Source organism: Sinocyclocheilus anshuiensis, unplaced genomic scaffold (assembly GCF_001515605.1).
Source record: "Sinocyclocheilus anshuiensis isolate Anshui unplaced genomic scaffold, SAMN03320099.WGS_v1.1 scaffold1453, whole genome shotgun sequence".
Classification (NCBI taxonomy): Eukaryota; Metazoa; Chordata; class Actinopteri; order Cypriniformes; family Cyprinidae; genus Sinocyclocheilus; species Sinocyclocheilus anshuiensis.
The window spans coordinates 243,705-267,302 of record NW_015549558.1 but is presented as its reverse complement, the minus strand read 5'-3'; the positions used below and the strand labels follow the sequence as shown (position 1 = coordinate 267,302).

Genomic DNA, 23,598 nt, shown 5'->3' with positions numbered 1-23,598 from the left:
TAAATGACGCTCTCTCTCAGTAGCTGCCTACCCAACCATTACGTAATAAAGGCTCCGTTCTCGGGCCCATAGCAGAGGCCGAGCGGAAACAACCAGTCAGATCTGTAGTGCAAGACGCATCAAACCTTCAGAGAAGTGATCTCACAGAATCACTGCAGTCCGAGAAAACGCACATATAAGGACCAAATTCGTAATTATCAGCCAAACATTGCCGCTGATCACAAGCAGAGCCTGAGAGCTCTCCAAATGCCGCACTGTCTAAACTGAGGAGAAACGCTGGATGTAGATTATTTTAAAATGTTGTAATCTTTTATCGGTCAGCATACATGATTTACGCACGTAAGTAAAATTAAACACACCACTTATGTTTTATTTTCGAATGAATGCAATGCATTTAATGCATTTCTGCACGCATATAAGTCATGAGAAAAACCATATACTAGCAAGAGAGCAAATTAATAACAAGCCCTATATAATTGATGGTTCTTGCTGGCCAAGCATGCATTTCCTGTAAAATTCAAGCCAACTACGTCAATCTTTCCCCCTTCGGCTAGTTAGCCGTGTAGCTAGCGTCATGGAAGATGGACTGGCTGTACAGGGAAACACAAAATCATTTGGAAGCGGGTATAAAGATAAAGCTCACATTTCAGACCGAATCGCAGACCTTTGGTACTTACTCGGATATTTGTAAAGGCAAATTCTCCCGCATGATCGATGTCGGCTTGTTTCTCCTCGACCAGAGCGCATTCGGTGTAGAGCCGCCGTCAGCCGCGCATTCAGAGCTCAGAGCATTCAGCAGCGCTCAGGTCCGCCCCTTCAGAGCTGCTCTTTAAACTAAGGGCCTACTCATACATTACACCAGACACATCAGATGTGGACTGAGTATGCTAGCTTACGGAGTAACTATTTTAGTCACTCCAGGGTCGTTAATTAGAGCTTATTATCATTTGAAAAGCAACATTCGATTATGTTTTCAAATGTTGAGACGCGCCATTCAGTGTAACTGCAACTTTTACACATTATGGGGTCTGATATAAATCCCTCTCAATAACTTTCTTCGTATAACTACAAATATTTGGATATGCATACTTAACTGACGTTATGAATGTACATTTTAGATAGCCGTAAACGACTCGAGCTCACTAAACAAATAGTGGCAGGATTACTATGGTAACCTTTGTTACCCCAAAACGCGCGTGAGGCGTCTGTTACAGCGACACCCTGTGGCGCATTTAAATGAATACAAATCTTCGCTTTATTCAAATGTAATTCTTCGTTTGATATGCTGGTGTTGTCATGATATAAAGCAGAGGTTTTCTATCTTTAAACAACAGGGACCCTCCACCCAGATTCTCGTTCAAACAAGAGACCCCTAGTGTAAACGAACAAACATTACTACATTATATATGCATTTTAGATCGTTAGACAGACAGAAATTCGGTAAGAGAAATGCCATAAAAATATAAGAAAACTCAGTTTTAGACCCCTCTTTGAAAACCTTAATATAAAAGAAACAACATCTACAGGAGAAAATTCAATGGTTCAGAATTTCAAACTTTATTGATTACTTCACCAAATGCTTGTAAGATTACATCACAATATGTATACAGTTTAACATTATTCTGTATATTTTACATGAAAACTTTACACATTGTATTTCTTCATATACTATATATATTTATATTTCCCAGTCTCAAGGGAAGCAAAGTAGACATCCATAGTTGCAAGGGAAGGAATGCTTTTCAGAAAATATTTAAATGCACTTCAAGAATGAAATGCATCCTTAATGAAAATGAATCGGGAGTTGAATCTACAAGGGTAATACACTAATAAGTCATATGTTGCTGGGGTTTAATGAAGATATACCTGGATTATACAGTACATTTGTATTCCTGTATTTCTCCCACTTCACTTGTTTTATGGTAATGAACACTGATGCCATTCATCATCAGTGACTGGCATCCATCCCGTAAACTGATTCAGTCTGACTCCAAATCAAGAGTGAACAGCACTTGAAAAATGAATAGTTTTAAAAAAAATCTATTAAGCAAACTTTAGTGCACTAAAATTAAATATTCATTAGGTGTCTTAAGATTTCAATGATAAATATGAACCAAAAAAAAAAGAAAAGAATGAATGAATAAACCCTTAAAAAAAAATAAAAAGGCAATAAATCTGAATATGATGGAAACCAAATGAGCATGATGTGTGGCATAGAAGAAATGGTAGTGTCTGCCTGGTCTGGATTAGCAAGCGTAAGCATCGACATGTAAAATAAACACCAAATGCTTTGAAAGCAACCGTTACATTCTTAGGACAATTTGGGGTTTAGTGTGAACACACCGAAACCAAATTAAAGTCTTTTACCCCAAACTATAAGCATTTTAAATGCAAACACCTCTGTAGGTTGCTTGAGTGAATTTAAATCAGAGATAATTGTTTAATTGTATGATGAATCAATAAAGGACATTGATAATGGGCATTTTTGGACCTTAACAAATCGTTAACAAATATGCCATTATTCAATGGCACAAGCTCATTGCACATTGGGTGTCATTTACATGCTCTTAATAACAGGATGATCTCATTTCTGTATGTCTATCTTTCTTCAGCCTTTAAAACAGACAAAAATTTACAGATAGGACAAAAGCCAAAACAATGAAATCAACAGACGATCAGAAACCAGATATACAGCAGTACTGGTAATAAATTATTTTCGTAGCCATCCAGAAGAAAGTCCAAATAAAAATAAACAAATATGACTCATGACTCTTAACAACACAGACAGATGACACAGCAGAAGAGTCACCCTGCTGGGTCACAGTGCTGTTCTCTCATAGAGGAGTGACTGGCAGCAATGAGTCAGGACTGTCAGAAGAAAGTATGGGACAGTCACACGCAATCATTCTGCGTTCCTGTACAGTCCTTCAAATCACAGCAGAGGCTTATACACGCAGACCATCCATCCACTTTACAGCCCCGCTTTCTTCCCAGTTCATCACTGATCTGTGTTCCCAGTTTTGATCCACATTATGATGATGAACGCTGAGCTTTGCCCAATTCAGGAGTGGCGATGTGGAAGACGGAGCCGATGCGAAGGAAAAATCGCCGCAAAGCAGCACGAAGCTCTGGAATGAGGTCAAACTGCATCATCTCACACAGATGGTGGTAGTAGCAGGAGGCATGAGGCTTGAACTGAAAGAGAGATGACAATGTTAGACATTCATGGGCTGACGCCATTTTATTTTATATTACTTTATTTGAAATTTAATTACATTTAATTTAAAGTGTTATAGGGGTAGTTCACCCAAAAATGAAAATTACCCCATGATTTAGTCACCCTCAAGCCATCCTAGGTGTATATGACATTCTTCTTTCAGATGAATACAATCAGAGTTATATTAAAAAATGTCCTGGCTCTTCAAAGCTTTATAATGGCAGTGAATGGTGGTCGAGATTTTTAAGCCCAAAAAAACTGCATCCATCCATCATAAAAAGAGTTCCACACGGCTCAGGGGGTTAATAAAGGCCTTCTGAAGAAAAGTGATGCATTTATGTAAGAAAAATATCCATATTTACAACTTTACAATCCGTAATCTCTAGCTTCTGCTAACTGTCGTATGCGTGTTTACGAGAGAGTGGCGTTCCAGCGGATGATGTAGCACGTAGGTGTACTGTGTTTTGAATATGGATATTTTTCTTACATAAATGCATTGCTTCACTTCAGAAGGCCTTTATTAACCCCTCGGAGCCATGTGGAGCACTTTTTATGATGGATGGATGCACATTTTTTTGGACTTCAAAATCTCGACCACAATTAATGGCAATAAATTAGACATACAAATTAGAAGTACAAAACGATAAAGCTTGGAACAGCCAGGACACTCCAAGTGTATTTGTCTGAAAGAAGATCATCATATACACCTAGGATAGCTTGAGTAAATCAAGGGGTATTTTACATTTTTGGGTAAACTATCCTTTAAATCTTTTCAGTTAGGGGTTTCCCTTAAAGACCTTTTAGCAGAGTGTCAATCTGGAGTGGAACGCCGCTGGGAAAACCTGATATTATCAGAAGAGTGATGAATGGGAAAGTGTATTTTAGTTATGGACAGGGAAGATCCCCAGGGCTGCTAGTAGTTTGTCTGCGTAATAGCGCAGGTCTCTTACATATAAAGGTCATCACACTGACAAGCTGGCATTTCAGCAGAGTGCTTCCTGTAATAAAAGCCTTAACTCAGACCCCTGAAGGAAGGATAAGAGAGATATCCAAAACAAGACTTTTCCTACAGGAAATAACACCCATTGGCTAATTATCATACTCACCTGTATGGTTAATAAGGACACTATTTTTGCTCTTACATGGAACATGTCAATATTTTACAATATAAAACCAAGATCTAGTGGCTGATCCCAACTGGATGTCAACTTAATGTCTGACTCAACATGAAGCACAAAAAGTGCACCATCTAATCAGGAACCTCGAGTTGAATTGTAAAAAAAGACATAAAACGTGTTGTTGTGACTCTTTGAGCTAAGTGAAAAATGTAATATCATAAACTCCACGTGGTGCCAAATATGTTGAATATTCCAAATGTAAAAAGAAAAAAATATATTATTATTATTTTAATAAAACAATACACCCCCCCCCCAAAATAGCTGGTAGTTTCATAGCTGGTATGAAATATTTATTGGCTGGTGAGACAAAAAGTTAATTTTGGGCCCTGCATCTAATGTTCTGGTTCAGTGTTTGTTTATGTATGTTATTACTTTGTCATCAGGCAGTCTGAGTGTCCGGGTGAGGAGCAGCAGCAGGAGGCTCGTCCAGGCTTCCCGGTGGCTCTCTGAGGTAAGACTGATGAAGTAAGCCAGGGCTTCACTACACACTCTAAATCAAACACACACATATCATTACTGTCCCGATACCTTCCCATACAGCATATGTAAATCAGAGAACTTGATTATGTGACTCATCCCTCAATGTTTTACATAAAACAGTTCCTACTGCTTTTTTAAGAGTCATACAACTGATCTGATTATTACACATTCAGGGTTGAGTGCAGCACCTATATTTAATGCTCTGAAATCATGTTCATGATGTGACTATAATTGAAATAATCATACAAAATAAAAATGAATCAACTCGTACAATTTCTTCAAATAATAGGTGCATCTGAATACGTAGCACAGACTGTATTGTATAAAAGCAGCTGTCTTTGTGTTGAGCTTGGTGAGCGGGTGTGATTAATGAACGAGGCAGAAGGCAGCACTCACTGCAGCAGGCGTGTCTGGATGTCTAGCCAGGAGTCTTGCAGCTGTGTGTCGGCGTACATGCGAAAGAGGATCCTCAGACTGCATGCCAGGCTGCTGGTCTCCTGCTTCAGAAGATTCGGTTTTGACTTCCCCTTAAAGCCTACATGCAAGAATAATAAAAGACACAATAAAAAAAGACAGTCTCCTATAAATGACAGCATTACCACAACCCAGACAAGGAAATAAGAGAGCGCGGACCTGCTCTCCAGAGTGCTGTCCTCTGCTCATTGTTGGAGTTGAAGTCCTTGGCAAACCTGTGGGACTCAAGGAGGCAGTCAAGCAGTTTGAAGAGGTGCTGTGATGACAGGTGTCTGTACATGCCCTGATCGGCCTCTGTCTCTCCCTCTTCTGCTTGCTCAAGTGCATCTCGCTATTGGGAAACACACAGAGACAGAACAGAAGACACTTAAGTTTAGCATGCTATAACTAAGCCATGGTATCAACACCATAAAGGACTGTTCACACGTAAAAAAAAGATTCGTTTATGGAGTTTACTTTCAAACAGAGGTTATGTGAACACACCTGAGCAGCGGCCATGTTCTCAGCATCCTCCCTCTTGCTGGTAGCCGGGTAGAATACAATGTTGTCTATGGTCTGAATCAACTCCAGCTGTACGACACACTTTATAAGAAGCCCTGCAAACAGCCTGTGGTCCGAGACCCCTAGATCGGAGTAAGAGAGTAACATGTTAAAAGTCAGAGGACAGAGAACTCTGGACAGAAAAGTGATGTGTAAAATGGCACGAGGGATTGGCAACAAGGTTGTCCAGTGTTGTTTTATTTCACATTCAGAACAGCCTCCATTTATTTGTCAATGACCAAAATCAATTCCTGCAACATAACTTTCTTCTTGTTCAATAAGCAGTTTCACTTGGATATATATCACAGTAGAGAACAGAAGTCGGTTGTGATTTCAGTTTACTGCCGACTTTAAAAGAGGAAGAGGTCATATTGTTCAAAGAGAATGTGGCTGTTGGTGCAAACTCTAAACGATTATGTGGCTTCGGCACCTTATCAGACTTCTTTATATTTTGGACAAAATAGGCGAGCTGTGTGGCATAAGGTTACGTTTGAAACTCAGTACAAGAGTGAATCCTATTGAAACTTCAAAGGTGTGGAATTGAGGATTCTTTAATGTATATAAAGTTCAAAATAACAGCATTTATTTGAAGTAGAAATCTTTTATGACATTATAAAGTCTTCACTGTTACTTTTGCATTGCAGCTGTACGTACTGGTTTGGGATTTTCCTTTCCAGGTTTCATCACTGGCGGTGGACATCTGACTGTGTCCTCTCTCTGAAAGAGTCCTCTCAAAGCTGCTCTGCGACTGAGAATCAACCTCAACATCCTAAAAAACACAGACACAAACACACATGCATATTAAAACCAGAGCCTTATATGTAAATGTCTACTATAAATAGCAAGCAAAGCCTGGTGGGTGTGTCTTAGTGTTAGCAGAACGTAGGACACAATGTATGACAGAATAAGGGCTTATAAGTGCTTGATTGTGGCTTATTATTTGTGTGTGTATTCACAATATTTATTTATGTTACTGTGATCTCACCATGTGTTTCCCTTCTCCCACCTCCTCTTCCTGTCCAGCTGGTCTCCATGTCAGCAAGCTGTTAAGAGCAAAGTCAGAACCAAACTGAGAGAGCATTTCATAAGCAGAGCTACAGGAGCCTGAACAGCCTGTTCAAACACTCTCTGATTTCAGTATCAGTGGTCATGTCAACATCTGTCAAGAGTTGGAATATGTTGGTGTGTCTTGACAGACCAAAAAAGTGGAAAAAAATCCTTTCAGATTTAGCTAGAAAATACAAAATATTCTGAAACTTATTGAGATTAATTAGCATATCATGTAATTTATTTGATCGTTTTGGTGTATTTAATTTTTTTGAGATCGATTGACAACTCTAATCAAAACACATCCAGACGGAAGGTCGTTAAGTGTCATTGAAACAGATGGTGGTGTGCAAGAGTGTCATACGCATGAGGGCTGGTGGTCTGGAAGATATCCAGCATGCAGGCGCAGGTGACGTCCCACACCTCTGAACTGAACTTCTCCCCGTTCAGTATCACCAGGTTCTCCAGACAGTTTGTGCCTGACCGCGCCAGCTGCTCATTATCTGAGAACAGAGGCGGAGTTGTGAGTGTAACACACTAACACTTTCCCTGTATTACCACACCCTGCTGATTTAAAACACTACCACCCACTGGGCCAATATGTTTCTCCAAATGTGACATGTGTAGGTGTCACATTTGAAATGTCCATCTGGAATGAAGTACAGCAAGTAGCAGGGCAATGTCTTAAAACTCCTAAACTCTCCCTCATGATTAGCGCAACAGATTAGAGAAATCCTCACCTTGTTTCACACACCACTGCAGCTGTGCAAAAATATCCGCCAGCAGCACCTCGCTGAGAGGCTCATAGAATTGTGTGAACACATCGCAGATAGCGTAGAGGGCGTGGTTACATGTTGTTGTCATCCATTCTGTTTTCTGTAACAGAAAAAACATGCATGTAATGCATCCATCTTATTTTACCATGTGGAAGATATTTCCTATCAATATGCAAGACTTTCGATTTATCAGCCACTATAGCTAGAAGAATAACAAAGTGCCTAGCACATTCAATTTACAAATAACCGCGTCTGCTCTTAAGTTAACAATAAGGTGGATACAACTAATGGAAAAGCTAATAAAAGTTATATAAGGGGGAATATTTTTAAAATTAGATCAGATTACATTAATCAGTTGAAAATATCAATATTTATCAAGTATATCAACTAGGAAGAACGCATTCAAATGTAATATTAACACTCAAATTAGATAAATACGCACAAAAAAATATTAAAATCTACGTTTATATAACCAAACTGAAAACCAAATTAATGATTCAATTGACTCGGTGAACCGTTTTTGTTCATTAAAATGAACACACTGAACCAACAGACTTGAAATGAGCACTTCCCAGTGCTACTGCTCTAATAGGCATGTTAGTGAAGCATGTTTGATTATTACTTCAGCTCACTCAGTTCGAAGGCTGCATGTACAAGATAATGTGACAAAAACGGTGATGTAACATTTTGTCTTGCTATACTGCTACTTAATGGAAAAAAGTGGCCTGTTATTGGAAAAGCTGAAGTATTTTTAATACAGTTGAGCTACTATCACTTTATCAAAAATGTAGATAGGTTAGCAGCGTTGCTAAAGTTACTTTGCAACGCTGGTAGTATTAAAGTTTTAAAGATTGATACTCACTTCAGTTTGCTGCTCTGGGAGCTTCATGTTGTCAAATATTCGGAAGATGATCCGAAAGAGGTCATGCCACCAGTGCTTCTCAAAGGTGTGTCCATAACTCTTCATGATCTCAAACATGACAGTCAGACCCCTGCATCACACAAACACTCTCAGAATAAGCTCCAAACATCCACATCATTTCTTTGTATCAAAGTGAAGACCATAGCAGGGTTAAAGATGGGGACCCACCTGGTCCTGACGTCTAGTTTGCAGCGGTTGATGATGCAGGAAAGCTCAAACAGGATGGGGAACCAGCCTCGCACCCAAACGCGGTCGCCAGGGGCCACATTCATGTCATCACTAGTGTATTCCCTCAGTGCCTGGAAAAGGGAAAAGTGACTAAAATGTAATTTTTGAAGCTCAGTCGTCATGGGTAACAAAAGCTGAGGTGACAGCACTCACCTGCGGCCTGTCAGACACATATTTCGCACAGTGGCGGATGAGCCGTATGGCTTCCATACTGGTGTCAGGAAATGCAGCATTACATACAAACTCTGACAAACATTTGACTGCATCCTGGAAAGAGTCGATGGCTGCAGCAAAGTGCTGCTGAAATGTATTCACTGTGAGGAAACAAAGGATAGACATGAGAATGATGTTTTGTTTTTAAATGTTCAATATGGAAGTACAATATGGAAAATAATGTACATTTTCCGGTACTTACTAACAATGTGTCCTGTGGTTTGAAACGCGAGGTTCACAATGTTCTCATCATGATCTGATGCTGCTTGATGGAACACAGAGAAGATGTTCTTCCAGCCAGAGCGAATATTAGCAGCCTGGGAGTTCACCATCTGGGCCACACAACGTATCACCATGTCCCGGATAGTGGGCGACCTTTAGAATGGATGAAGAAGTTACTGCAGAAGAAACTGAAATGCATGGCTTAAAATGGAAAAATATGACTTCAGATAGGTTTCCTTGAATATTTCACCAATCAGACAAACTGATAGTTCTGCCCCAATCTTGCTATTGAATCATCTAATGTTGCTGTGTCAGACTGATTGTGTCTCTCAAACTGAGTTTTGATGGCACCACAGAGCCAGTGTTAGGGCTGCATAATTAATCAAAATAAAACTGAAATCATACATTTATTTAAAAGGCAAAGGTTGCAATTTATTTAAAGAAATATATGTGCCGTGTAAGGTCTGCATGTGGTTTTTCCATCAAAACAAAAGTCTGATGGTTTAACGTTTGAAAATTAATTAAATATTAAATAATGGTAATTAAATATTAGTTTATGTAAATGTATTGTTGTAACATTTTTTTTAAATAGTATTTTTTTTACAGTAAAATATTACAATAATATATATAAAGTTTTTATTTAGTAATTTTTCTATTTTTTTTAGTAATAATATTATTTTAGAACCGTACTGATATATAATGACAACATTTTCACCAAATTGTCACAAACTATCACAGCAAACCCGTAATTTTTTAAAATTGCATTTTAAATCACAATCTCAATTTTTTTCAAGAGGGGGAAAAAAATCATGCAGCCCTAAGCCAGTCTAACGTTTTTTTGGGGAAAACAACCTACAAATGGCCTACTTACAGGTGCTTCTGCATAATCAGCTGGGATAACAAAACATTTTACCTTTGAAAATTAAGGATGCACCGAAATGAAAATTCTGGCCCGAAACCGAAAATTCTGGATGCAACTGGCCAAAACCCGAAACTGCTTTGTAATAATTATTTATTATTTTATTAAATAATACAAAGTAATTTTGTAAGAATTTTAATTTAACTCAATTTTAATGATACTGAATTTTTAAAAAACACAAGCCAATAAAATAACTTTGTAATTTAACTAAATATTTTTAATGATACTGAATTTAAAAAACACAGGCCAATAAAATAACCACACTTTTATTGAAAGTAACACAATAAAATCGGACAGAAAATCAAACAGAATCAGATACAACTTTTTTTTTTGACTAATTATCCAAATAATGTATAGTCCTACAAAGCTATTATTATCAGAGTCATGTGAGCAGAGCATAGCTGGGAGCAGATCAGTGAACGAGATGGTAGCGTCATTTTACCAGCGTTGCATGTTACATACAGCACAGTAGTGCTATTGCAAACATGAGCAAGTATACTACATAGAAATCTCCCGTCGGCACGTTAAGTGGACTTTACGGTTCCGGTGAGCATGAGTGGTACACGAGTGGAGAGTTTGCATGGGCTGTGAGCAACTCAACAGAACGCACATTCATAGAGCGGAGCATCACGACACAGCTAGAGGGAGAGTGAAACCTGCGTGCTGAACACTGCTGGGTGGTGTGGCGCACCGTTTATTTACAGCTCAAATTTTCGGCCTTTTTTTCCTCTTTTGGCCGAAAACCGAAATGCCATTTTCGGTGGTGGAAATTTCTGTGCATCCCTACTGAAAATTACACACTCCACCAGTGTTTAAAGTTAACATGTTTCATCATGCAGCAGCAATTTGCCTCATTTCTTTATCTTTTCAATCATTCACATTTCTAACTCTCCTTTCCTCACCTGTTCTTCTTCATGATGTGTTCAAATGGCCTTAAAAAGTCCTTCTGGAAGCGGAAATTGGCCAGTTCTCCTTTCTCCAGAAACTTCATAGAAAGTTGTCTCAGGGAGTCCACAGCAAAGATGGCCACATCCTCATTAGGATTACAACCCACCTGCCAAACCAGAAATAAAACACAATCAGACAGCCGTTTTACTGATTATCTTATCTAGAAAAAAACATTTCACTGGCACCTTGAAGGTGCGGTCACATTAGCAAAATTTTGCATGCAAAAAAAGGTCAACACAGCGAATCAGAGTGGCCAAACTGAACAACCTGATGCAAAATTCACAACAAATATTCACAGAACAGCAGTAAATATGACTGCACCTTTAGGTAAGGCTACAGACCTTGTTGAAGTGATCTCCAATGACCTGCCAAATGCGTGACCACTGCAAACGGATGCGGTTCATGTTGTAGTAGGAGATCTCCACTATCTTCTGCAGACTGAACATGCGCGGCTGGTGAGCAGAGGCCAGCTCGTCCATGGACACCGCACAGAGCCAACGCACAAAGTCCACTGGAGATAGAGCAGAGTTTACAATTAACACAAATCTCAGTGACATTTTGCCCCCAGGTACAATATTTACATGTCCACTGTCTACTGGAAGAACACATTAGTTTAGAACAGAGTATCTGTGTGCAGCAAGTGTGAAAGTAAATCAAAGTGGGTTGGATTGAGTCTGTCCAGAGGGCCATTTCATGTGGCAGTTGCCTACTGGTTAGAATACATGATAAAATAATAAAATAATCTGTGTCCACCCAAACAGTCTGAAACAGAGCATTTTCAACTATTCATACACCTACAACCAAAACATGTAGCAATTATTATGTATTATAGAAATATTATAGAAAAAGTCTTTATTTTAATAGCTCATGTTGTTGCTAACATTGTCTGAGCTGTGATATATTTGCAAATTCTTACATAATTTTTAAGAACCAAAAAGGCCAACTGTCTTTCACCAAAGAGAAGCTCCGTCATGGAACCATGTGTGTATGTATTACACGGATCAGGGAAGTTTGTGACTTCTGAATTCAATAGAATGTACAAAACATGAAATTAAACTGGACAATTCTCAATTTTCCTAAAATACAAAATTTATAGTCACTGTTTTATGCATTATACATAATTTTACTTCAAAAATCACTATAGTAGTCATCAAACATGTCTGTTTTCATAAAAGCGCTAAACCAGAGCCCCTCCTTCAAAAACCCATAATCTAGCACAGCTTTATTATTGGCTGAATGTAAAATAAATACAACTATTTCAGTCCCCCCCCCAAAAAAAAAAACAACAACTGTGAACTTGGCAACCCTGTTTAACAGAGATCCAGAAGCAATTCTGACTGAACAACCCCACCCCTTGTAAGTCACTTCTTTATGATATAATGGACCAAATGAATGAATAGACTATGAGGAAAAAACCCAAGCTATGGTGAAAAGGATAATAGCATGGACGCCCCACTTACACATTAAAAACATACTGATTTTCCGTTGCTCATGGAGCTAAAGATATGTTAAGAATGCAGCTGTTCCTGTTAATTTCTTAGTAAATACAACCAAAACTGACTCAAGTTTACGTGAGTAGAATTAAAAGTATCTTTTTCCACATAATCAACCCACACATATGCTCTCAAACAGTGTTGGGTTATTAACTTACTACATGTAGCGACGCAAATAACCTAGCTACACTTCTCAGTTGCGTGACAGCAGCTCAATTGTTTTCAAAATAGTGTTGCTTTCCAGTAACAAGCAATTTTTTCCCAATGAGTAATGCTGTAGCATGACGCAAAATTTTATTTCACATTGTATAGTGCATATATAAGGACTACCAACAGTTTGATTTGTGAAACATGTAAACTTTCATCCTTGTAGTAGCAGTAGTCCTTATTTAGCAACACAACTGCTTCAAAATTCACATTCAGGGTTTGACTATGTAACTACTGTGGTAGAACAAAACGTTTTCATATAATATTACATATAGACCTTATTTTGTACATAAACTCAAAACTGCTACTTTAAAAACCATTTAATTCCTGAAGGAATCAATGCTAATTATTTTCCATGTTTTACAACTACAAACTGAACCTCTCTATAAATCAAACCCCTAGCATTTTCTCTCTCTCATTTGCAGCATTGGGGAACATTGATCACCATGTTTTCGAATGAAATTAGAGCATTTTAAATAAATGTCAATTTATTTGTTCAAGTTTGTGCTCTCACATCCTGTAGCTAATTGAGACCCTCATTGATTTTGTGCAAGATAAATACTGCTGTAATAATAAATAAATTATATCATCTGATAGTTACACTATCGTTCAAAGGTTTGGTGTCAGTAAGATTCTTTAAAATAAACCAATACTTATTCAGCAAGAATGCATGAAATTGATCAAAAGTGACAGTAAAGACATCTTTAAAATAAATGCTGTTCTTTTGAACTTGCTATTCATCAAAAAATCCTAAACAAATGCATCAGTTTACAGCACAACTGTTTTCAAAACTGATAATAATAAATGTTTCTTGAGCAGCAAATCATCATATTAGAATGACTTCTGAAGGATCATGTGACACTGAAGACTGGAGTAATGATACTGAAAATTCAGCTTTGCCATCAGAGGAATAAATTACATTTCAAATTATACTAATAGAAAAGTTACTTTAAATTGTAACAATATTTCATAATATTACTTTAGTGAGTATAAGAGACTTCTTTCAACAATATAAAAATAAGTAAATAAACAACTCACCAACTACATACTTTTGAACGGTAGTGTATATTTAAAGGGGTGGTTGATTGCGATTTCACTTTTTTAACATTAGTTAGTGTGTAATGTTGCTGTTTGAGCATAAACAATATCTGCAAAGTTAGGAAGCTGAAAGTTCAATGCAAACGGAGATATAGTCTTAAAATTCTGGCAGTTAAATGCCTACAAAAATGGCTGGTAGGGACTACAACAAGTTACTTCCCGGGTTCGTGACGTAACAAACCCAGATAAACCCCGCCCTCGGGAAAAGGCAGCAAAGGGGGCGAGGCCATGCTGCGCTGCTTTAGAGAAGAGGAAGAGAAAACTAGAGGTGCACGTAAATATCTATTCATATATGAATCGCGATTCTGTCTTCTAACGATTCTAATGGATTCACAAGTTTCAAAATCAATGTTCGGCTGCACGTAAGAATCTATTCATATATGAATCGCGATTCTGTCTTCTAACGATTCTAATGGATTCACAAGTTTCAAAATCAATGTTCTAAAGCAGCGGTTCTTAATACTGTTCCTCACGTCCCCCTGCTCTGCACACACTCTGCATCTCTCTCTCTCGCTCTCATTCAGCTCAGCTCCAAAAATGAACTGTTCCATTTATACACTTATTTTCACATAGCTATGAGAAGCGTTAAACAGTTGCCATACTGTATTAAAGTTTTAATCATGATAAAACCATATATTAAAAGCTAACATAAGCAGTTGCATTTACAAATAACAGCATATCTAAAAGTATGAGACAACAAACAAAAAACTTAGGCCTACCACCATTAAAAGCCGTGCTTGCACAGGTTCTGCACAATCCTCTTGCTTCTCAATCGGGCTCAAACTGATAAGCGATATTAACGATGCAGCTGTTTAGAATACAACCGGAGCACATGCCGCTGAGGTGAGGGGCGGGACGTTAAGAAACGCACTAGAGACGGTTGAGCCAATAACAACACACTGGGCTAACACAACACACTGGGCTAGCTAACCAATCAGAGCCCATCGCCTATTTCTGAGCGAGGGGCTTCATGTAAGCAGGAAATGATCAGCACGTTTCTCAGAGAAGGGACAGAGCGGTGTGGAATAAAGGAAATTTTGTGAAAAATAATGCGTTTTTTTTTAAACAAAGCAGTAACACGTTAGACTGCACCCCATAAACACAATCAAGCCTAGAAAAAAAACAGTGAACCATCCCTTTAAAATATATTACCCCCTTAAAAAATTCAATGCTAATGTTGTTACATTAAAACAAAAACCCTACCAATTGCATTTCCATCAAGCCTGGTGGATCCAGTGAAGATTCTAGCACACAAAACAGAGACGGAAGGTCAGACAAGGAAACATAAACAGCGATGTTTGTATTGTCCTGTGATTTCAATGCACCTGTCCACAGCCACCACAACACTCTGAGAGCTGGTCTCCCCCACTGACTCCTGGATATGAGCCATCTGACGCTTGTCTGGACCTCCAACCAGAGTACCTGCAGGAGACCAATAACATTGTTTTGCTCCATAAGAACATCGTCCACACACACCAATAAACAAACAATAAACAGGCTGAACTCTTCGGCCCCATCCATGAGCTATTAACTGAAGTCGTACAATGGCTTACCTAAGCCGAGAGGCATGAATTCCTCTCCCCCTGATGGGAAGCCCTTTATGCTGCCTCCCTGGTCCCGGACCACACCGGAGATATAACGCGTCTTCACCCCTGTCCCAATCAACTGGGCCAACTCCAGCTGACTGATACACCTCAGAATCTAAACAAAGAGCAGGCAGATATGTTGAGGCTGGAAACAACTTCAGCAGATCAATAGTTTGAGGAGAGCAGGGGTTTATGCCCCTGCATGGAGTGGAGTTGCATGACTTTGCAGGGCTCAACAAAATGACCTGGATGACCTGCTGGTCTGGGGTGAGTGTGACAGTGTTTTAGGCCAGTTTTCTATTATGTATTCTTCATTTCTGTTGCAAATTCTGCTGATTTGTCACTAAAGATTATACTGTCTAGCTGGATAAAATATTTTTGGAAAACCAGGAGTGGATTTGGAGTAATTACAGCACACTTTGAAGAGATTGCTGACATTATGCTCAACTCCATTTACATGCTCTGATGCCCACCTCATGCCAGGAGTTGCCCAAGTAGTTTCCATCGGTGTGGGCGACCATGATGAGAGTCTTTATGGTGTCAATGTTCTTCTGCTTCATCTCTGTGATACTTGAGCTGGCTGTTAGCAGCGTAAACCGGGCCAAGGCCTGGATGTAGGCATCTCTCTCCAACTGAAAAGAGAGTGATAGAGAAGAAAATAAGACCAGAAAGAACTAAATTAAATAGTATGATTTGCCATATGAAAAGTGTATAAACACAAACCTGCATGTTGAAGATGCAGGCGATCCTGATAGCACATCGGATCCCCTCCAGACAAAGAGATGCCACATCCTGATCGTCACAATCCTGGAGTCCTACACTGAACGCCGCCAACAGAGGAGTCCAGGCCAGCTGTTTTACATAGATCAAAACACATAAACATACATACTGAGAAATGAACACACACACAAAACATACTTTCAGAGTTTAATTTCCTTTTGACCTTTTTGTAGACTGATGTGTGAAACCACATCCTGGAACAGTATCAGATCATATCATCTCCTCCATGACCTGCTCGTGATCCTTTTGACCTAACAATGACTTTCTGTTCCAATACTCAATAGCATGGAGCTGTTAAGACGTGGTTTATTGGACATGTGGCATTACCTTGAACATTGGCCGGACGTGCTCTAGGTGAGTGGCACTGAAGAAGGGAGCCTGAGCGTGACTTACAGCCTCCATCAGAGCTTTAGCCGTTTTGGCCATCTGCTCCATCTCCATGTTATACAGCAGCCTTCTCTGCTTCTCATTGGCTACATCTAACAGGAGGACAAATAGCTCATGTCAGCATTCAACAGGGTTTTATTCAATTCCATCAAAGGAAATTACACAGGTATTTTGTTGAGAGGCTCTTACTCTGTTTACTAGATTTGGGAGTGATGGAGTATTCTTTGCTCTCTTTCATGGCAATCTTCTTGCCTGCAATTTCATCGTAGATGGAGGAGAGATACTCCTTGGGCAGGTCTTTACTGTCATTAATACCACGGTTCATTTTTATGTACTGCTCCTTCGTCATCTTGTTCTTCACCTGAAGAGAAGAGAAAACTAGATTTTTACATTTTACGGAAAGAAAAACAAGCATGCTTTTTTTTTAGCAGTTGCAAAAAGTTGCAAGGGTGTTCTGGATGGTTGCAAGAGTGTGGGTTTGCAGTTGCCAAGGTTCTGGTTAGTTGCCAAGGTGTCTTAGCAAGTACAAAGCAAAGCAAAGGGAGAGAAGGGAGACAGTGAGTAAACAATAAGTAGTCTTACCTGTGGACTGTGCAGGTCGGTGGTTAACATGATGATGGAGTAGGCCAGAACGTAAGCCGTGTCTGCGCTGGCAAACAGAGTCTGCCTACAGAACAACAGACAGGTCAGCACAAACACAAACCCCAGCAGGCTTAACAAATATAAAACTCTTTCACAGACTGCAAAACTCACCCCTGATTGCACTCCAGGTAGCGGGCGGCAAACTTCTCCATGAGCCTATCGATTTTCTGGGCTTCACCCGGAAGCCTGAAGCCTTCCAGGAAGGCACGGAGAGCTGACACAAAGTCTTTGCCACAAAAGTCCAGCCGGTCCACGTAGCAGTACATCACCTCTTTATTAAACTTCACATTCTCTCCCAGGAACTCACCAACTTGAGTCTGATCACATGACACAACAGAGCCTACGGTAGTACAAAATGTCTTGGTTTACTAATTTATCCATGTCTGAAAACAAGCATGAACTTACCGTGTCCAGTCGCTCCTCCTGTTGCAGGAACTGTGCGATGTCCTCTGGTGAGGTGCCCAGCATGCCTTGCTCCTGCAGGTATTGCAACCCCCTTTTTGGTTTCTTGTTAAATCTTTAAGAAACACAGAAATGGTCAAAGCAATATATGGAAAAGAAAACAAAGAAACTTAAAAAAAAAAAAAAAGACAACTTACAGCTCAATGCCATGCTCGATGATCTCTTTCTGCTGCTTGATGACCTCATACTGCTCGGGGTGATCTGGCTGAGACTGCTGAACTCCAGATGACACAGTGGAGTCCATAGAGCTCACACTATCTCTGCGAGAGGAAAGATGCTCCTGGAGCTTCCCATCCGCACTGTCGCCCTCTGCTGGATGTTCCTGACCTACAACGCAACAGTCTAGACTTAGAAAATTCTGATGATGCAGATGATTAAAACACCTCAGTGTTGTCTTACCAAGGTTGGCCTGCAGATTGGGGTTGACGTACATGTCTCTGCTCCATTCCACCATGCACTTCAAAATGGACACCAGACACTCCAGCCCTTTCTTTCTCAAACTCAGCTCCTGCAAATTAATCATTAACCAATCAACACTGAATTAATTATTACACACTAACAGTGCAGTTTGAGAAGATTTTCACTGCAGTGAATCATGCACTAGTTTTTACTGGAGAGGTTTGTGCTGTTCTGGGATTATTTTTTAAATGTAGTATTGTGGCATTGCTAATATTGTCGGCTCCTTATGATTAATCACTTCATCTTTTTATATTTTAATAAAAAGATGAAAAAATAAAAAATACTTATTTTTTATATATTTTTACCACATTTGAATTAATTTCGGAATAAATAATCGGTTTAAAAAAAAATCTAAATTATATGACATACTGAGATATCAATAACATGCAACCAGTTAAAAAGAGATGTTTGTACTCTTCTGGTTCATTTCTGAAATGGTTTTCTGGCACTGCTAATATTGTTGGTCTTTTTTAATGATTAATTACTTGTGTTGATATTTTTACCTTATTTAAGTTTACCTCAATCTGCATCTTAAGATGCACTTTGAAGTGGGAGAGCAGGGTAAGGAAGATGGCAAGAGACAGCTCAAATACTTCAGGCACAGAGGAGACCCCGTTTTTGGAGAGCGCCACACACAGGTACTGTTTGATGGCGTTCACAAACATCTCATGGGTTCGGAACACAGGTCCAGCACCCTGCAGCACTGATAGCAACAGCTGCAGGGAAACCACCTTAGAGCGCAACTCATGGGACCTGAAAGAGAGGGGATGGAAAAATTACAGCAGCATGAAACTGAATACTTTTCTAAATAATGGCAAATTAATTCAAAATTGTTCTACAGGGAGTGTAGACAGAAACAGAGCACTCAGATCTCCACCAGTAACATCTCAGTTTTTATGATCACACTATAGATACAATTTGTCATTTACTTGTTTTTCACATAAAAAAGCTAAAAAATACTTACTTGACTGATTTATCTAATATGTGACCCTGGACCACAAAACCAGTCTTAAGTCGCTGGGGTATATTTGTAGCAATAGCCAAAATTACATTGTATGGGTCAAAATGATAGATTTTTCTTTTATGCCAAAAATCATTAGGATATTAAGTAAAGATCGTGTTCCATGAAGATATTTTGTAAATTTCCTACTGTAAATATATTAAAACTTAATTTTTTATTAGTAATATGCATTGCTAAGAACTTCATTTGGACAACTTTAAAGGCGATTTTCTCAATATTTAGATTTTTCTCAATATTTGGAACCCTCAGATTCCAGATATTCTAATAGTTATATCTCGACCAAATATTGTCCTATCATAACAAACCATACATCAATGGAAAGATTATTTATTCAGCTTTCATGTACATTGAGATGTACAAATCTCAATTTTGAAAAATGTACCCTTATGACTGGTTTTGTGGTCCAGGGTCACATATTTCATCTACTGTAAATAAATGTCCTCTCCAGGTTCTTACTTTGGGTCGGGTGGTCCATCAGCCAGGGGCTTCATGGAAAGCTTGCAGAGGGAGCGGAATACAAGGAAGGCATCTTTCTGTAGGATGTGCGAAAAGCGGGCAGCTGTCTGATTGCCCTGAATGGTTTCTGCATCCTGTTCAGTAAACAAACAAAATAACAGTTAGACCACAATAAAAAAAGGCTTTATGGACAATGTCTTTACACACTTGTGTTTAAAAGTTTGGGATCTGTAAGATTTGTTAATGTCTTTGAAGTCTTTTTATTTTTGTTGTTATTTCAATGTTTAATAACAACATTGAAAAAAGTTGTACTGCTTATTAATAATTTTCTGAAAACCGTGATACTTTTTTCAGTATTGTTTGATCAATAGAAAGTTTAAAAGAACAGCATTTAATGTCTTTACTGTCTCTTTTGCTCAATTTAATCACTTTACTTAGCTGAATAAGAGTATTAGAAGAAAAAAAAGACTGACCCCACACTTTTGAACGGTCCTGTATGTCTTATTAAACAAATGAAAAACACACCAGAATGTCTATGGAGGACTCTGAGCCACGGTCATCCACCATTCCGTTCATCTGCTGTGTGTCGACTCGAACAACAGGGGGCGGCACTTTGGTTTCGGAGTCAGAATGTTGATCTAAGCCTGTTGTAGAAACAGAGGCAGGAGTGACTACTACTTCATAGGTCCCCATAAAGCTACAGTCAACTATTTCCAGTGTGACGCACCTCCTTCCACAGAGCTATCTCCCAATCCACTGTCCGGCTCAGTCTCTTCCTGAAACTCAGTGCCTGCTTCTGTCTCAGGCTGTGGATGGACCTCCTCTCCCTCAACACCTCTTGCCACTGATGAAGTCGTCTGGTTTGACTCCTGAATCTCTTCTTCTTTAAGAACAGTCAAATTAAAAACAGAATCTACTACCCAAATAAAGTGCATCAAAACAGCTTTCTAAAACAACTGGAAATTGCCAGAACCTTACAATTTGGAGTAATTTCTCATATATCACGACAGCAGTGATTCCCTGTACCTGGCTGTTCAATTTCCTTTGTGCTCTGTTTATCAGTAGCAAACTCCTCCTCTGACTTGGACTCTTCTGGCTGGCCATTGATGGAGGATGAGTCTTGGGGGGTGGAAGGAGTGGAGGGGACCCCAGTGGGGCTGAGTGAGGGGGATGGGGGTCCGTTCTGTTCTGAGCAGGCTTGTCCGAGCCATGGTGATCCGGACCCCCGACCAGGAGTTGGGGAAGGATTCTGGGCTACAGGAGAAGGGTTACTGGATACTGGAGAAGGATTGTGCAGCTGCAGACGTTGTCTGTCCTTCTCTGCTTCCTGAGCTTCCAGAGCCTACAAGAGAGCCATAAGAAAGTCAAACCTAGTTTCCCAGTTTTAGTCTAATTTTCTAAACCATAATGTCGCCCCAAATTCTACTAGGGTGACACATCACATCCAAATAGAGGCAGTTGGAGATGCTTTATACTAACCGCCTGGTTCTCCATACGGGTGAAGATGACATTGAGCATCTGTGTGAGAGTGGCCTTGGCTGTGGTCTGGTTGATCAGGTTGCGGCTGGCCAGGTAGATGTTGTAGCAGGTGCGGACAGTGAGGAGAATCGTTCCCTCGTGGATCTCTATGTGTGGTGATGTCACGGCAGTCAGCAGAGCCTGTAGAGCAACACAATGCATTATCAAATCACAGATAATGCCAATTTATTCGAATACAGTGAGGTCCAAAAATCTGAGACCACAAAAAAAATATTTCTAGGTCAGCTTATTAAATGAGTAAATTTGTGACACTGATCATGTGACTGTGCAGACAGTCAGATTTTCTTCTTCCCTTGAAGCTCAAGATGCTCTTTGGATTCATCTCAAATCATTGGTTTTACACAAACTTTTTAAGTTCAGGCATTTTGAGTTCTGCTGCCATTAAAGTTACAAAGGGACAACCCAATTACTAAGACATTTTCACTTAAATTATAATTTGAAGAAAACGCATTTTAAAAACCCACTGAGACAAAAGTGTTTCAGATACAATGATAAGTTTAAGGCTTGAAGAATTATGCAGGTAAATAATGACATTGATGAAAACAAGACCTTTAATGGGTGGCTTTCTCAGATAATCATGTGATCTTATGTACACATGTTGGTGGTAAAACTGCCCTTATGCAAACCACTACTCTCTACGTACTGCTGCGTTTTCTCTCCATTTATAGACAACTGAATACTAGTAAATCTTTCACACATCATGCTCATCTAAAATGATAAGTGTTAGGCTTGGATCAAAGAAAAGACTTTGTACTTTAATGCTCAGCTTATCAAATGGTGTAAGGTAATCATGGTGTTCTCAACTTATATGATCGTTTAGTTAACTAAATTTCCTCAGTGTGTTGACGATTGGTGCTCTATACAGAAGCAGCTTTGATTACTTTGGCATGAGCTCCAATGCAGTGACCAGGTGAACTTACTGTAAGGTCAAAAAGAGATGTATTATGAATGATGAAACTATGAATTCATACTATATTGCAACTTTTCTTCCCCCAAAAAATTTGATTAAAATAATTAAAACTAATGTAAATTTTCTTTAAGTAAATTTAGTGAATGTTTTTTTTTTTTTATAATTATTCATTTAATTTCTATAATATATTGTAATGTTTTTGAAAGAAGTCTGTGATGCTCACCAAGGCTGCATTTATTTGATCAAAGATACAGTAAAAACAGTAATATTGTGAAATATTATTACAATTTAATTAAGAGATTTAGATTTTAATATATTTTATTCTATAATTAATTCTTGTAATGGCAAAGCTGAATTACTCCAGTCTTCAGTGTCACATGATCCTTTAGAAATCATTCTAATATGCTGATCTGGGGCCCGTTTGTGGTGTCAAATGGTACAACCCCAAGAAAACTTTATGCATATTATAAAAATGTACTAAAAATGTTTACAGATTTTGAAAATAATAATTAAGATGTGTATTTTCAAATGTATTTGGTAGAGGAAAATATGTGTTTTTGCTTGGTTACACCAAATTTAGAGTAATTAAATCAAACCTCTTAAAAATAGTATAAAAGTTTTTCATATGTAACCAACAAGAATACAAAGATTATTTTTCATCAAGAACATGGCACATTCATTTTAAACTATTCAGATGAGTTTTCATCATCTTGGACATCCTTATTTGACCATTTTATCTCAACAGGATTAGTTCACATTAATCCTGAGATAAAGATAAACATGTTTGACTTGCTTGGAGTGCACAAACATGAGACTCGACTCACGCTCTCATTTTCCCACTAGACTAATTAATTAACCCTCTGATGCATGAATTATTAAACCACAAAGGAAACAAAATCTTAGCTTTTACATTAAAACAACAATAGAATAAAAAAATTTTTCCGAGAGTTACAGATCTGGGGCCCGTTCTTCGTACGTCGCTAACTCAGTTAGCTGGATTTGATTGTTGACGATTTGGCATGATCTTGGATTGTTTGGTTCTTCGAAGCTCATCTCGGAGTTGCTGTCATAGCAACAGGTCCGTAAGCTTAAACCTGCACGGGAACAGGCTTATTTCATGCAAACAGGATTAGATCGCGTCTTTTTAAGCAGAATTGATACTTAAAATCTGTCCGCTACCACCGCTACTTTATTACAAGAGTACCCTAATCCAGGGACAATAATTTAAAATAATAATCATTTAAAAATTAATTTAAAGATAATATAATAATGTTGTGTAGTCTTTAATACTATAAACAGTCAGTTTTACTCACTGAAATATTTATTCGTCATAAAATTATTACTTCATAATTGTATTCAAGTCTTACACACATGCTATACAGATAATGTAGAGT

At 38.7% G+C, this 23,598-nt stretch overlaps 2 protein-coding genes across 3 annotated transcripts in view; both read right to left on the bottom strand.

The window, feature by feature from the left end:
- Positions 1-11,929, bottom strand: part of LOC107657020 (bcl-2-like protein 1) — a 36,372-nt gene extending 24,443 nt beyond the window's left edge. The window contains exon 1 of one of the 2 annotated variants that reach the window (XM_016445004.1): positions 11,918-11,929. The gene's annotated coding sequence lies outside the window, so the exon portion shown is untranslated. Of the gene's footprint in view, positions 1-677; positions 819-11,917 lie in introns of those variants that run through there. The other variant, XM_016445002.1, reaches the window with a different exon arrangement.
- Positions 1,537-23,598, bottom strand: part of LOC107656985 (brefeldin A-inhibited guanine nucleotide-exchange protein 2-like) — a 37,494-nt gene continuing 15,432 nt past the window's right edge. Inside the window, exons 5-38 of the mRNA XM_016444957.1 lie at positions 21,235-21,414; positions 20,782-21,097; positions 20,483-20,638; positions 20,281-20,399; positions 19,756-19,889; positions 18,797-19,031; positions 18,431-18,444; positions 18,219-18,355; positions 17,957-18,146; positions 17,763-17,874; positions 17,469-17,674; positions 17,298-17,382; positions 16,905-17,076; positions 16,656-16,807; positions 16,272-16,400; positions 16,022-16,180; positions 15,516-15,663; positions 15,288-15,384; positions 15,166-15,206; positions 11,506-11,675; positions 11,119-11,270; positions 9,278-9,450; positions 9,016-9,176; positions 8,803-8,933; positions 8,575-8,704; positions 7,677-7,812; positions 7,301-7,439; positions 6,875-6,932; positions 6,544-6,658; positions 5,833-5,972; positions 5,509-5,680; positions 5,272-5,410; positions 4,768-4,885; positions 1,537-3,195 (exon numbers count right to left, since the gene is read on the bottom strand). Of these exons, the coding sequence (XP_016300443.1) occupies positions 3,031-3,195; positions 4,768-4,885; positions 5,272-5,410; positions 5,509-5,680; positions 5,833-5,972; positions 6,544-6,658; positions 6,875-6,932; positions 7,301-7,439; positions 7,677-7,812; positions 8,575-8,704; positions 8,803-8,933; positions 9,016-9,176; positions 9,278-9,450; positions 11,119-11,270; positions 11,506-11,675; positions 15,166-15,206; positions 15,288-15,384; positions 15,516-15,663; positions 16,022-16,180; positions 16,272-16,400; positions 16,656-16,807; positions 16,905-17,076; positions 17,298-17,382; positions 17,469-17,674; positions 17,763-17,874; positions 17,957-18,146; positions 18,219-18,355; positions 18,431-18,444; positions 18,797-19,031; positions 19,756-19,889; positions 20,281-20,399; positions 20,483-20,638; positions 20,782-21,097; positions 21,235-21,414 (4,881 nt within the window). The 3' untranslated portion in view covers positions 1,537-3,030. The remainder of the gene's footprint in view (positions 3,196-4,767; positions 4,886-5,271; positions 5,411-5,508; positions 5,681-5,832; positions 5,973-6,543; positions 6,659-6,874; positions 6,933-7,300; positions 7,440-7,676; positions 7,813-8,574; positions 8,705-8,802; positions 8,934-9,015; positions 9,177-9,277; positions 9,451-11,118; positions 11,271-11,505; positions 11,676-15,165; positions 15,207-15,287; positions 15,385-15,515; positions 15,664-16,021; positions 16,181-16,271; positions 16,401-16,655; positions 16,808-16,904; positions 17,077-17,297; positions 17,383-17,468; positions 17,675-17,762; positions 17,875-17,956; positions 18,147-18,218; positions 18,356-18,430; positions 18,445-18,796; positions 19,032-19,755; positions 19,890-20,280; positions 20,400-20,482; positions 20,639-20,781; positions 21,098-21,234; positions 21,415-23,598) is intronic.